This window comes from Mus musculus, chromosome 11, assembly GCF_000001635.26.
Source record: "Mus musculus strain C57BL/6J chromosome 11, GRCm38.p6 C57BL/6J".
Classification (NCBI taxonomy): domain Eukaryota; kingdom Metazoa; phylum Chordata; class Mammalia; order Rodentia; family Muridae; genus Mus; species Mus musculus.
The window spans coordinates 110,388,233-110,402,593 of record NC_000077.6 but is presented as its reverse complement, the minus strand read 5'-3'; the positions used below and the strand labels follow the sequence as shown (position 1 = coordinate 110,402,593).

Sequence of the window (14,361 nt, the reverse complement as noted above, 5' to 3'; positions counted from 1 at the left end):
TATATTTTCAGGTAAACCAGGAGATGCTAGAACACCTTCTATTCCTCAGAAGACCATTTTGGCCGATCACAATAGCTTTCTCTCCGGCTAGTGTAGATGACACACTTTTCCTGTGGCTTGCCTTCCTGTAATATGCAGGAATTCCGGCACTCTCTTGGACCCTTCCTGTTAACTTACATTTCAGATTTCCTCAAAAGGCACACTACTGCTTTAATATTTGAAAAAGAAAAAAAAAAAATGTCAGCTCAACCCCAGACAGCTAACACAAACAAACTGAGAAACATACCACCTAAACTTACAACTGTGGAAAGCAGAATCTCTTTTTAAGAAAATTCTTTCTTGGAATCTCACTGTTGGTAAAAGGCTGAGGAGAAGCAGCCCAGTCGTTCCAGCTCCTGGGCAGTCTGTAATTCTTTGCCTCTGCTATGCCTTAAATTAGAGGTCTGTAAAACTGAATTACAGTGATCTGAAAAGTTCGTAAAGGTTCGTGAATTGAACATGCTGTTAAATTCTTCATACTGTGAGACTGTACCCACCTCTCTCCGTTCCTCCCATTTCATCTGGCTAGAGTATTAGAAAGAAGTCTGGAACTAAGTAGAAAAAAGGGGGGGGGGGTGCTTTTGGCTATTTGAAGTCAGCCTTGCTGAGCCAGGCAAAGTCCACATAAAAAAATCCAGGCCAAGACCCCTGGCCATTTCTAGAATAATTGCCCACATTTTTCCACCAATAACTTTCCATTTGGACAAACAAACCCTCATGTTCATACCAGATATAGTTTGCAAGCAAGGTCTGGTAGAAGAAGTTCATCTACATAAATGGAAACTAACATGAAGGACCACCCATCCTTGATTCATGATCAAGAGTGTATACATACCTCCCTGTTAGCTTCCAAAGGAAAAAGAAAAAGCAAACAAACAAACAAACAAAAAAAACAAACAAAAAAAAACATGACCTTCGGGGAAAGTGATTTATCTTACAAGTAAGACCAGAAACTATGGAGAGAGGAAGTTACTTTAGAGCCCAAGGTCCAAACTGGGTGATGGTAAGGTCAGTTGGATCTCAGTACCTATAGCCTTCCTCCTGCAGCTTCCTTACAACTCACCAAATAAAAGAATCATTATTGCCTCGAAACTGTGGTAGGCCCGTTTCTCTTCAATAGCTGGGTTTTTTTTTTAAATGTTTTTATTATAATTCTGTTTACTTATTCTGTATGTAGGGGGGTGTGCGTGGTGAACTGTGGAGGTCAAAGGACAACTTGTAGGAGTTTCTTTCCGCCATTTGGCTTTGGAGGATGGAATTAAGATAGTCGGCTTGGCAGCAGGCACCTTTACCCATGGGGCCATCTCACTGGCCCAATCTGTGTCACAGAAATGTCCTCACATTCTTACTTTCTCAAACCAGACGCTAATTCTTGGAGAAAAAGACTTCATTTTAAATATTCTCATGTACCCCCAAACTCTATGCACATAACACATACATGCAAATATGCATGTGCATGCACAAATAATTATGCATACATGTATCCAGACATAAGCATGTATTGCATACATACATATATTAAGCTGAATTGAATGCATGAGTGCATGTTTACCAAATACAAAGGAACTAGAAGTTATCTCTTTAGTGTTGCTATAGCATGGACTGACTTTTGTACTCTCTGAATTCTCTGCTCAAGAGTTTGGGTTTTCCCAAGCTAAGGAATATCCACACCTTAAAAAAAAAAAAAAAAAAAGCCAACTTCTAGGTTCATCTGCACATTTCTGAAACAGGTAAAATATTTCCTCCTCCCCTAACATTAAACACAAAACAAATAAAGAACAACCATAAACAATCTTACTTGAAATTCTGAAGAGCAATCCTTTTCTTCCCCGGATCAGATACATCGTGTTCATCCGGTAGAATTAAATGGTATCACACCTCCAAACACAGTGTGGCCAAAGCTTATTGGATACTTTAATGTCCCCAGATCTTGCTCTAGAGGTGGCCCCAGTTAACCTAGCACACCTCTTCATTTTGGGGCTTTTCTCAGATGCCATCAGATTTCTCTATGTTAAGGAAGATTGCTCTCGAAACAAGCCATTAAAGGTCTTCCAGCAGGCACCTAAGCAGCTCTGCAGTTTCTCCATGCAGGACTTTTTTTTTTTTTTTTTTTTTTTTTTAGTTCCCTCTACAGAACATCAGTAAGTTTGCAAAATACAACCTTACAAAACATTTTTTTAATTAAATTTGAAAAAGAAAAAGAAGGCAACCATAGTCCTGAACTTCTGACCAAGTCTATGCAGTTACACACTTAGAAGATTTCACTGTAGTTGCCAATGAGACAGTAAAGTCTCAGGTTTGCTCTAATGCTCACAAACACGCTCACCCCCTGAAATCCTCCCCCACACACAAAAGCATCTTCCAAATGGCCAACACATTGAGGTCTTCCCCTCTGCAAGCAACTGATACAAAGTATAAAACCTCGGAAGAGCAAGACTTTTTTTTTTAAATAATAATAATAATACACTGCTCTCCAGACTTCACCTTTACTTCCCTTAAAAAATCAAAAGTTGCCTAATGTCCACAGCGAAATCAATAAAAATGTAAGCTGAATGCTGCCACCGCAGTGGTTCCTTCCCCCCAAAGAATAGAAGATCACAGAAATTTCCTGCTAGTTTAAAGCGAGGTTTGCCTTTCATCTTCACCTCTGAGACTTTTTGAAAGTTTGGATTCCTGTTGCACACAAAATTACTGTGAATATGCGTGCATACTAAAGAAATGTACTATTATATAAAGCATTGCACATTTGGACGCTACCAACCTGCTATATCTCTCCTGACCGTGCAAAAGGCAGAAAGGCTCGGTAATCCTAGCAGAAGAATGCAAATAATGTCAATGCACAGCTCAACTGCAAGCCCTGCCTTACAGGAACTCTCTGTGTCTGCAAAAAAAGAAAAAAGAAAAGAAAAGAAAGAAAAGAAAAGGAGAAGAAAAGGAAAAGAAAAGGAAAGAAAAGGAAAAGAAAGGAAGAAAGAAAGAAAAAGACACACACTAAACAGGAAATGCAACTGAGCTGTGGCAAACCTCAAACTTAAAAATGCAATCGCCGGGCGAAAATTGCATCCATGCATTCACGAATGCATGCATAAGCCTTTGCATTTTTTGCAACTAATGCAAACAGTCTCTTACCTTTCGACTGAGACATTTTCCCCTTTCCTTTGATGGGGGAGGGGAGCACAAAAGACTTTGCCTTGCTTCTCTTCTGTAGCTAGTTTTGCAACAAAGATGCAAGCTGCAGGCGTGCAATCTTCATGCAAGTGGAGTTTCTCTTGACCGATGCAGCAGATGGACTTTCAGGGAGTCAAGGTGGAATTGCACACCTTGCAAAACAGTCTAGAAAGTGATTTTTCCCCCAGTTGCAACGTTAGGGAAGGCTGTGCTGCAGCTACATGATGGGCCAGGGCTGGCAGCTAAAAGCTCCAAACTTGGAACTGAGTATCTTAGTGCGCAGACGTCCTTCCTGCGAAAGGCGCGAGGCCTGCTGGGTAGTGTAGTTCTCCTGTAGAGTCCACGCGTCTCTGATTTAAGGAAACGTGCTCCTGTAGGTGGCTGAGCTAGATGACTGACTAAGCGCGACAGAGATCTCAGATAAACATCGCACGTACACTCTTTAGTAAGGGAAGGGTGACAAACAGCGCGGTCCATGATAGGAGGCTTTTTCTGTTCTAGAAAAACCCCTGAATCAACAGCTTAGAGAGCACAGGGGTAGCGAAGACGCTTTTGGCACCCCTAGACTAAGGTCTAATTGGGGGTTCAATGTGGCTTTTTTTTTTTTAAACCGGCTCAGTATCTGTGAACTGCTCTGTCTGTAGACCGTTCACCCTGACATCTCATTTCACAACAAACATTTTTCTTGAATGGAGATTTTTGGGGTGATTTGACTCTTCAGACAAGATACAAAGTTTTTTTTTTTTTTTTTTTTTTTTTAATAAGAAGCGATCCAGGTCAGTTCTTTTCAAGAAAGCAGAATTTCAATGCTGGATAGGGATTAAGGAAGAGAGATTTACGAAGTTTCTCATTTCTTACACAGTTAGACAGGAAAATTTGTTTCATATATATCAAAGGCCAATTTTAATCAAAATTAAGGTATTTGATTTTTTTTTTTTCTTGCCTGAGGCAGGCGGGGATGAAGGAAAAAGTCCCTGGCCTTGAGAAGAAAGGGCGGCTGGTGGAGAACAGTAACCTTACGTGAATAAAGTCTACTATCTTGAATGTTTTTCAATACCATCAAGAGATGTTTGTTGGAAGTCCAGAGTTTGCTAGGCATCTTCCCAGGCTTTGGATTTTTCCTTTTTCCTGCAGTGCTTGAGCCTAGAGCTGGACTGTGTCTTGGTGGGGGAAAGCCTCCCGCTTCACTGGGCAGTTGGAGATGCAAACCTTCCCTGAAAGGGGTACAAATCGCAACACCCCCACCCTCACCTCCACCCCTTTCCCACCCACTTCATTTCGAGGCAGAGAGCTCGGGCTTGGCTTCCATTGCGCCTAGTAGAACACCTTCAGGAATGTTCTTTCAGAGCGAATAGGGAGGGAACGGTGGTTTCAGGCATCTGATCTATAGGCAAATCAGTGGGGGAGTAAGGGCCACCTGTCCATTCCTGGGACACTGAGAGTACCAGGTTGCCTTGTATACAAGCGTGGTGGTGGTCAGAATATACTGGGTGTGCGGGATTATTACAGGGCTTTAACAGCTTGGCCTTAACTCAGAAGCTCGAGGGTGGAGATAAATGGTTTTGAAACCGGGGAACTTAATCAAAGCATTGCTTTAAGAATGTAAATTTTCCCTTAGTGATCTAGGTGGGTTGGAACTGGGAGAGGCTAGAGATAGGTCAGGTCAATTGTGGAAAGCCACAAGAGCCACTTTGAGAGAAGATTCATGTGTGAGGGCTGCTAATGAAAATGTCTGGAATTGTATTAAGAATTCTAGGAAGCCAGGACCATCTGAGTAATGCCGGAATCAGAGAGAAAGCTACCATGTGTCCTCTCCTCCCCCCCCCCTCCGCCCCACCCTTGCCCCCTCCCCACCCCTGTCCCTGCAATGCTGGAGATTGAATCTAGGGCCTTAGGCATTCCAGGCTTGCAAGCTACCAATAAGCCACAGCCCTGGTTTGGTTTTTATTTTTTTATTTTTTCCTTTTGAGGCAGGATCTAGCTGAGTTACTCAGGTTGGCCTTTGAACCCAGTCTGTAACACAGACAGAGTCTGAATCTGTAATCCTCCTGCCTCTGCCCAATCCCACCACAAGTTAGCAAATCAGCTCTTAAAATAAAAATGCATTCAATTGGGGGAGGAAGGCATAAGTTACACCCTCTGACCTTTACTGACATTCTTTTGTTGTTGTTGTTGTCGTCGTCGTCGTCGTCGTCGTTGTTGTTGTTGTTGTTGTTTTTAATTCTTGAGATCATGCCTTGGCTGGCTGGCTTACAACTCAGTGTAGAATTTACAGTGATTCTCCTGCCTCTGTGCCCCTGAAGTGCTGGGGGTTATAGGCATTTCCCACAATTCCTGGCTTCCTTTACTGATGTTCAGGAAAATTAATCAAGGCGACTTCACATACAGAGGGGGCAGCATCTGCCTGTGAGAGAAGAGCTTTCTGTTCCATGTGTCCACTTGTAAGGACTTTCTTTTGCCTTCTCTGTCAGGTCTACTCCCTGCTATACCTTCCCACCTTCCTTCTGCATATAAGCAGGCTTAGAGCCTCCTCCTTCGTGGGCCTTTAAAGTCTCACTGAACCACCACATACATGTGTAGTGATCCATTTCAACACACCCCCATCTTCCTTCTGGAACAATGACAGGAACACCAGTTTTCCTACAGGTCCTGAGACAGCTTCATGCAGACTGGCTTAGCCTGAGCAACCACCTAGAGCTGCCTGTCCATTTGTATTGTCAGCAACTGCCGTAGCTAGCTCTTTAATGAGCCTGCTCCTATTTGTAAAGAGAGTTCCATTCTTTTGTTACAGTTATTTAGTGTGCATACAATTATTCAGTGCGCAGACGTGTGCCTGCACACACTCACACACATTTGTATACATGCCTAACATGGAGCATATGTGAAGGTCACGGGAGAGACAACTTAGCAGGAAATCGTTCTCTCCTTCCACCGTTGTGGGTCCTGGGAATCAAACTCCGGTCAGCAGACTTGATGCTAATTGCCTTTACCAGCTGAACCATCTCAGCCACCCTAGAAGACTTCTAATCTCAGCTGGTGTGGCGCATCCCTGCTGCTGCTGCGATTTGGCATGTTCTTTGTCTGAATGAGCGCACAGTCGCTACAGCCCGTAAATGGAGCGCATTCTGCAAATCAATCTGCCACTCACTCTCCACGGAGACAACGTGAGGGGCAACAGGCGCTGAGCATCTGCAGACGCACGCACGTACACAAAGCACCCTTTTACCCTAAGCCAGCCGAACCATAGACTGCGAAATGACAGAGTGGGCCGTTTGTCTTAGAGATCCTGAGTTCTGAGCGGGCTGCTGGAAGGACAGGGAATTCAAGCTCCCTGAAAAGGTTTAGAAAAGAGGTTCTTCCCTTGGTGGGAAAGAAGTCTTTCTCCTCCCTTCCCTCCATGCACGGTCAAGAAATTGTTCCCTTGCTCTGCTGGATTGAGGTAGTGTGCGAAAGCAAGAGAAAAATTCCGGTGATTTCTTCACAGGTTCACCGAAGGTTTATCTTGTTATTTTCCCGACTTCAGATCCTTCTAAAACGCAAATCTGACAAGTTCTACTTATATTCAGAGCCAGTACCCCAACTTCTTGATATAGCGCGCCATTGGCTGTTCCATGCCTGAGCCCTACAGAACTTCCTGGGTCATTTCTCACCCCAGGCTGATACCGTACCCGGGAGAAGGCAGGATTTCTGGCTCTTTTGTATGTACTTGACCCTCTACCCGAAAGACTCTTTCATTAGCTGATGGTTCTGATTTGTCCTTGACTATTCTCACTATGCTCTGCGTATCGAGGCTGTCCCTCCCAGCACCCTCTCTATGAACTGGGTGCACTTTCTAATTCTGTAATACCTCACCTGTGGGTCTTACCCAAGACTCATCTCAGGGCTGACAAGTGTTCCTTTATCTGTGTGTCTCCGCAGGTGGCTCTGATCCTAGAGATCAGAGATTTGTCCAATGCCCCTAATTCTCAGTGCCCAGCACAGCACTTAGCACATCTTGCGCTCCAAGACCTTCTGCAGTCCGACATGAAGTAGAGGGGGTAAGGACCTGTAACCTTGGCGAGCCTGGAATAACTAGATTCCAACAATAGAGCTAACACCTCAGGGGAACCCAGAACACCTGGGAAAACACCCATTCTGTCAGACTGAGAGTGTGACATTCTTGGAAGGAGGCCCTTGGGTTAGGTCATACTGGTTTCTGAAGCTGTTATTATGAAGTTACAGGTTGGTGAGGGAGGAGGTAGCATAAGTGTCAGGAATAATCCGGAGGTCAAGGAAGGTACCTGCTATCACTTAGTGTCAAGAGCTGTTTGTCAGTTTTGCCTCCTGGGGAGGTTTGGCAATGCCTGCCTTATTGTAATATGGAAGATTGGGAGAGGCTGGCATATACTAGACAGGACAAAGGAATGCAATCAGCATGCCACAATACACAGGAAGTCCCACCCTCAGCAAAGAGCTATCTGGTTCAAATGCCTGTGTCGAGTATGGGGAATGTGGTTGCATAGCATGTGATTTCAGTTCTCCCTGTAAGTTAACTAAAACCAATGAGTTTTGGTAAGATGCAGTTATTTGGATGTGAGAGATTTAGATTCTAATCCTGGCCGTAGACATGAGTTGTGTCTGCTGAAGCAGATCCTTTCACCTTTATGTGATTCTTTGGTTCCCACTGTAAATCATGGAGGGTCAGCCTCTGTCACTTTCAGCTTTTCATGGCTCCCAACCCAGCTCACCTGTCTGCTGAAGCCACTAAAGATTTCAGAACAACATTTTTTTTTAATTAGCTAAACGTCTTTCTATTTGGCAACTAGAAGGGTTCCTGATCTCTTGTTTGGCAAGACAGGGAATAGCCATCCTAACGACACATCTTAAGAGACGAGACAAGAAACGCTCCTATGACATTTTGCAAACTGACCTCCCAGGGAGCAGTCCGGATCTGAGCAGTTCCACTTTAGCAGAAGTGTCTGGTAGATATCAGGAGCAAGGGAGAGGACAGTGGTGACATTAAAGCTGTGAGTAGAGAGGGATCAAAGGTGAAGTGTGATAGGGAGAAGCCCGAGGGGAACTCATTTAGATGGTCGCTTGACTGTGGACAGAATTTTTTAAGGCTTTTTACAAATTTTTGTGCATCTGTGTTTGTCTATGTGTGGGTAAGTATCCACCAATATGGGTACCTGTGAAGGCCCGAAGATGGTGTCTGGTCCCCAGAAACTGGAGTTACAAGTGATTGTGAGCCAACTAACGTGGATACCAAGAGCAGAACTTGGGTCTTTTGGAAGAGCAGCCTTCTTAACCATTGAGCTATCTCTCCTTCCCCTTGTAATTTTTATATATATATATATATATATATATATATTTTTTTTTTTTTTTTACTTAAAACATCCTACTGAATGATTAAACTTGGCTCACCTTTGCTGGTAGTGTCCTCCCCATTTTGGCACAGGTGTACCTGCTTAGCCTTATCTCATTCTCGGCAGTCTGATTAATATAATATTTTTTTGTTTTGTTTTGTTTTTTTGTTTTTCAAGACAGGGTTTCTCTGTATAGCCCTGGCTGTCCTGGAACTCACTTTGTGAACTCACTTTGTAGACCAGGCTGGCCTCGAACTCAGAAATCCGCCTGCCTCTGCCTCCCAAGTGCTGGGATTAAAGGCATGCACCACCACTGCCCAGCAAAAATTAATTAATTTATTTATTATATGTAAGAACACTGTAGCTGTCTTCAGACACACAAGAAGAGGGCGCCAAATCTCATTACGGATGGTTGTGAGCCACTATGTGGTTGTGAGATTTGAACTCAGGACCTTCAGAAGAGCAGGTGGTGCTCTTAACTGTCGAGCCATCTCTCCAGCTATAATATTCTTATTAGGACATGAATTTACATATCACTAGCTCTTCAGAGTTCAGTCTATGGCTCTGGCTTATCCTGGTCTCCATTTTGGTGTTCATTTTCCGTGTTCTGCCCTCCATCTGAAGTCATCTCTCCTATAAGGATGTCCTTGATATTTTAAAAGAATCCCCACCATTCAGTTTTAACTCCATTTTAGCTCTTGCAAGGCGTCTATCTGGTGAAAGGAAGGTACCCTTACTAATATCTCACAGTAATCGTACTTGCATACAAATCTTACCTTTTTAAAGATTTACTCTTTGTTTACATATGTCTATGTAGGTGTGTGCGTGCGTGAGCTTATGTGCACCATATGTGCGCAGAGAATCAGGGAAGCCAGGAGAGGGCATTGGAGCCTCTGGAGCTGAAGGTACAAACTATTGTGAGCCACCCATTGTAGGGGCTGGGGAGTAAAGCAATGTCCTCTGCAAGACTACTGAAGTGCTCTTAAACACCGAACCATCTCTGCCAACTCACACTGCTAACCCAGTCCTTTGGGAAGACATCCTCGCTTGACTCTCTTTAACCTTTGACTCTAAGCTCAGCTGCAAATGGTCACATGTCCATTGGGTCCTTCCAGGTTGCCATGGAGACAATATAGACTCAGCTTGTACTTGTTCATCCGATGTGCACATGAGTTTACTAGCTAGATAATAGATCACTATCTATTAGCTTAAATTGGCCATCCTGTTAAAAGCTAAAGTAATGCTTGCATAGGGATTTGTTAGAAGAAAATTAATTATGATATTTAATTTAAATATTTTAAGACTCCAATAATGACTCTAGTTTCAAATTTCTGTGAGTGAGCTTTCCTTCATAACTGGCTGTGCTTGAAAGATGCTGACTCAGTCCTCATCTGACTGCATTCTCAATTGAAGTGTGTGTGCGCGTGTGTGCATGTGTGTGTGTGTGTGTGTGTGTGTGTATGTGTGTGTGTGATATGAATATTGGATGTTCCCTAGCAACTCAGAAGTCATGTAAAGCTCCAATATAATATGATTTTAACCTTTACTCCCAAATCAGAGTCCTGGATAGGAATGTTATCCTGAGCTAGTGAACGAGTAGTTATCGTTTCTAGGAAGGTACAAGTGGAAACTATTCTACTCTGCCATGAAACCTACAAACATTTCAGGGCACCATTTGTGTGGAATGTTAACGTGTCGGGAAATAGAAAATACTCCAAATTAATTAAAAACTAACACAGGCCCCACAGAGATTTCTAATTCTGTTCAAGAGAAGAAATGGGGATAAAAACTTCTGCAGTATGTTTGTTCCATTTCCTCTACTTAACGCCTGCTATATCTCTCTTTTCATATGGAAATACATGCACACACGTGTTGCCTGTGCCCTGGATATCTCTCCATCTCACCCTACCTGCTCTTGGGGGTTGGAGGTGAGTTGGCACAGAGTCAGTGACACAGACTCCGGGAGCAGGTGAGAAACACAGTAGCAAGCTCCCCTGAGCACGGCTGAAAGCTCCTTTAATACCGCCCACCCATGCCCCCATTGGTCCCAAGAAAGCATCTCTTCTAAACCGCAGTTCCTGATTGGCTGGCATTGTTTGTACCAGCAGTCCTTGCTCTCTCAGGCAATCCTTGATTAGGTCCTTCTGCAGGAGATGCTTTTGTAGCTGCATGACCCCCTGGCGTTTACATAGAAACAGGTGTTCCTATGTGTTCCTGCTACACACATGTACATATATATTAGACACATGTATGTCTTAGTTAGGGTTTCCATTGCTGTGAACAGACACCATGACTGAAGCAACTCTTATATAGGACCCATTTAATTGGGGCTGGCTTATAGTTTCAAAAGTTCAATCCATTATTATCATGGTGGGAAGCATGACATGCAGGCAGACGTGGTCCTGGAGGAGCAGAGAGAGAGTTGTACATCTTGATCTGAAGGGAGTCAGAAGACTCTCTTCCATTCTGGGCAGAGCTTAAGCATAGAACCTAAAAGCCCACCCCCACAGTGACACACTTCCTCCAACAAGGTCATACACTGTATATATTAATGTATATATCTGCATAATTTTCTCTCTGATACAGTACTGGTAGATAGCAGGCTCCTTCAAGATAAAACATTCCATCTTGGAAGGAAGCTTGTTAAGATGTAAGATATTCTACAAGTTGAGTGGGGGGAGGGGAGTGAAGGGGAGGATGTGAACCATTCAGTCTTTTAGAGAAGCTTATTAACACTTTAGAATACTAAAGAGAAGTGAAACATCCCAACCTTCAGGGAAGCTCCTTAAGTTTAGGAAGCAAACAACTCAAAAGTTCCAGGAAGTCCCTGAAACTGATCAAACTCACCAGTACCCTCCTTCCCCAGGCAAATATTAGTGTTAAAGAAAGCTGGGAGATTCTCAGAGTGGCCAAGCTGCCTGGGAGACATACTGTCCAACCTGTCAAGCTTCCAAAAGTGTGAAATAAGCTCCAGGTTTCTATTTTCCATGTTGAGGTGGACTTTCAGTGGTTCCACTGTCTTTGAGTCATTTCTACTCTTAAAAACAACACCTCAGCCGGGCGGTGGTGACACACGCCTTTAATCCCAGCACTCGGGAGGCAGAGGCAGGCGGATTTCTGAGTTCGAGGTCAGCCTGGTCTACAAAGTGAGTTCCAGGACAGCCAGGGCTATACAGAGAAACCCTGTCTCAAAAAAAACAAAAAACAAAACAAACAAAAAAAAAACAAAAAACAAAAACAAAAAAACCCTCAGACATACTCCTGTGAATAACTCAAATAAAACTCATTTGGTTTACCAACTTGGACTTTGGTGATATTCTTATTGTAGTTCTGTCCGTGGCTCCCTATGTAAGTGAGCCCAATGTTTGTTTACTTTTCCATAGGAAATAGTATCACACAATAAACAGTTATTAATTTCCTACCAGAATCTAAGCCCTGCTCTAACTTCAGAAAAATGTGAATAACCCCCAGCTTTGTTTTTTAATAAAAAGTAATATCTAAATCTGGGGTTCCCATGACATATACATTTGGTGCTCCTTTGCAACATCTAAATTGATCCGACACTTAACCAGTCACTGATTTGTACTCTATGGGACAATTGAAAAGGAGTGACGTGCTGTTCACCCAAACCCTCTAAACCTCCCACCCTGTACGTCTTTCAGTGGGGAGGCTCCCACAGCCTCTCACTGGTACTTCATCTTCTTTTAACTATAAAAGAAGGAAGATTCATGGTGGCTCCCTTTTCAGATGTCAAATGTATTTTGTCAGCAGAGCACACATTAAAAGGCCAAGAATGACAGTGCATGCTTATAGTCACAGTGCTGGAGAAGGAGAGACAAGACAACCCCTGAGATTTGCTAACTAGCCAATGTATCAGAATGAGTATGAACACACACACACACCACGACAAAGCTGACATCTTTTTATCTAAAGGACCAAAAGAAATATATATTGATGTGTTATAATCAATGTATTATATCCTGCCTTTTAAACTATTAATACTAAGACTTTGACTAAGGTCTATACTTTCGAGAGACAGAGTAAGGAAGGAAATGAAGCATGGCCCTTGGCGAGGATGTCTTAAGTCTTCCAGGTACTGTGCATAGCTTCTCTGTACGAAGGACACTAAAATGGATTGGCCCCAAACCCTAGTTTACCATCCCTTCATGAGGTTGCTTTTACTCTTTCCCAAAATAGATGCTTATGAACCACCATGTGGATCCGGGAAACTGAACCTGAGTCCTTTACAAGATCATCCAGGACTCTTAACCATTGAGCCATTACTCCAGCCCCGTTGGGTAGCTTTTGATATGAGCTCTAAAATGTACCTTCTTTAACAGGAGGGGGAAAATGGTAGCCTGTTGAGCCATTTTATTATAGTTTACTGGTACAACTTCATGTCGTGACCAAGTAAGCCCATACAAGGTCTGTGTCTTTCCTTTACACTCTGTGCCTTGGACAAGACACTATGACAACTCAGTAAATACTGTAGTTTTTCAGGATGAGTCAGGAATTCTGATATAGGACATAGTGTCACGCCCTTCAAGCCTCCTTGGTCTGTTTACGTTGATATTAATAGATGGTTCTGGGCTCCATTCATAGACACGAACTATTCCGGTCATGCTGACCTGATGGACTTTGTTAAAAAAAAAAAAACAACTATTAAGTATTCTGGGAAATTTCTTCGGTAGATGACATATTAAAGATATAGAAAAAGGTATAAATGTCCACAGAAAGTTAAGCTATTTGTAGTACACTTGTACAGAAATAGCATGACAAATTTTTCGTAAAATCACTTCCTTTGGGTTAATATCCAAAGGGTATATCTTATAATTGACAGTGTATAATTATGCCAGGAAAGCTAAAAATGTTACTGATTTTTAAAAAAATTTTTACTATTCTTTTTTAAAGATTTATTTTATATTTCTGAGTGTTTTCACTAAGGGTATGTATGTGCACCACATGTGTGCCTGATGCCTACAGAAGTAGGTATGTGCACCTTAGTGAAGATTCCCTCAGACGTCAGAAGCATCATTTACCCCCTGGGGCTGAGGTTGCAGGCAGTTATGAGTTGCCTGATCTGGGTGCTGGAAACCAAACCATGGTCCTCTGGAAAAGCAGCCAATTCTCTTAACCTTTGAGCCATCTCTCCAGCCCCTCTGCATTTCTTTAAGATACATCCATTAATGGTTTTATTTCTTGACCAAAATTAAAAAAAAAACTACTAATGAATGCAATTTATCTTAAGTAATATATTTCAGGAGCTGAAGAGATAGCTCAGTGGTTAAGAGCACTGACTGCTCGTCCAGAGGTCCTGAGTTCAATTCCCAGCAACCACATCGTGGCTCACAGCCATCTGTAATGGGATCTGATGCCCTCTCCTGGTGTGTCTGAAGACAGCTACAATGTACTCATAAATAAAATAAGTAAAAAGAAAGAAAGAAAAGAAAGGAAAAATATATTTCATAACTGAGTAGTTTATAGATATCATATAAATATAAAGTATTTCTAAGGTACTATTTGAAAATGTAAAAACGTCCTATTAAAGTGGTCTTCATATCATCTATAAAAGTTAATGTCAGGCTGGAGAGATGGCTCAGTGGTTAAGAGCACTGGCTGCTCTTCCAGAGGTCCTCAGTTCAATTCCCAGCAACTGCATGGTGGCTCACAACCATCTGTAATGGGATCCCATGCCCTCTTCTGGTGTGTCTGAAGACAGCTACAGTGACTCATATACATTAAATAAACAAACAAACAAACAAATGACTGAATGAATAAAAACAGGTCAACTAAGGTCAATAGCGTGACC

The 14,361-nt window shown here is 42.6% G+C and overlaps 1 protein-coding gene across 5 annotated transcripts in view; it reads right to left on the bottom strand.

Annotated features, from left to right (window-relative positions):
• Positions 1 to 3,492, bottom strand: part of Map2k6 (mitogen-activated protein kinase kinase 6) — a 126,421-nt gene extending 122,929 nt beyond the window's left edge. For 4 of the 5 annotated variants that reach the window (NM_001356345.1, NM_001356352.1, NM_011943.3 and 1 more), the window contains exon 1: positions 3,169 to 3,492. In NM_001356345.1, the coding sequence (NP_001343274.1) occupies positions 3,169 to 3,184 (16 nt within the window). In that variant the 5' untranslated portion in view covers positions 3,185 to 3,492. Of the gene's footprint in view, positions 1 to 2,800; positions 2,921 to 3,168 lie in introns of all 5 variants that reach the window. The other variant, XM_011249034.3, reaches the window with a different exon arrangement.
• Positions 3,493 to 14,361: the final 10,869 nt, after the last annotated feature.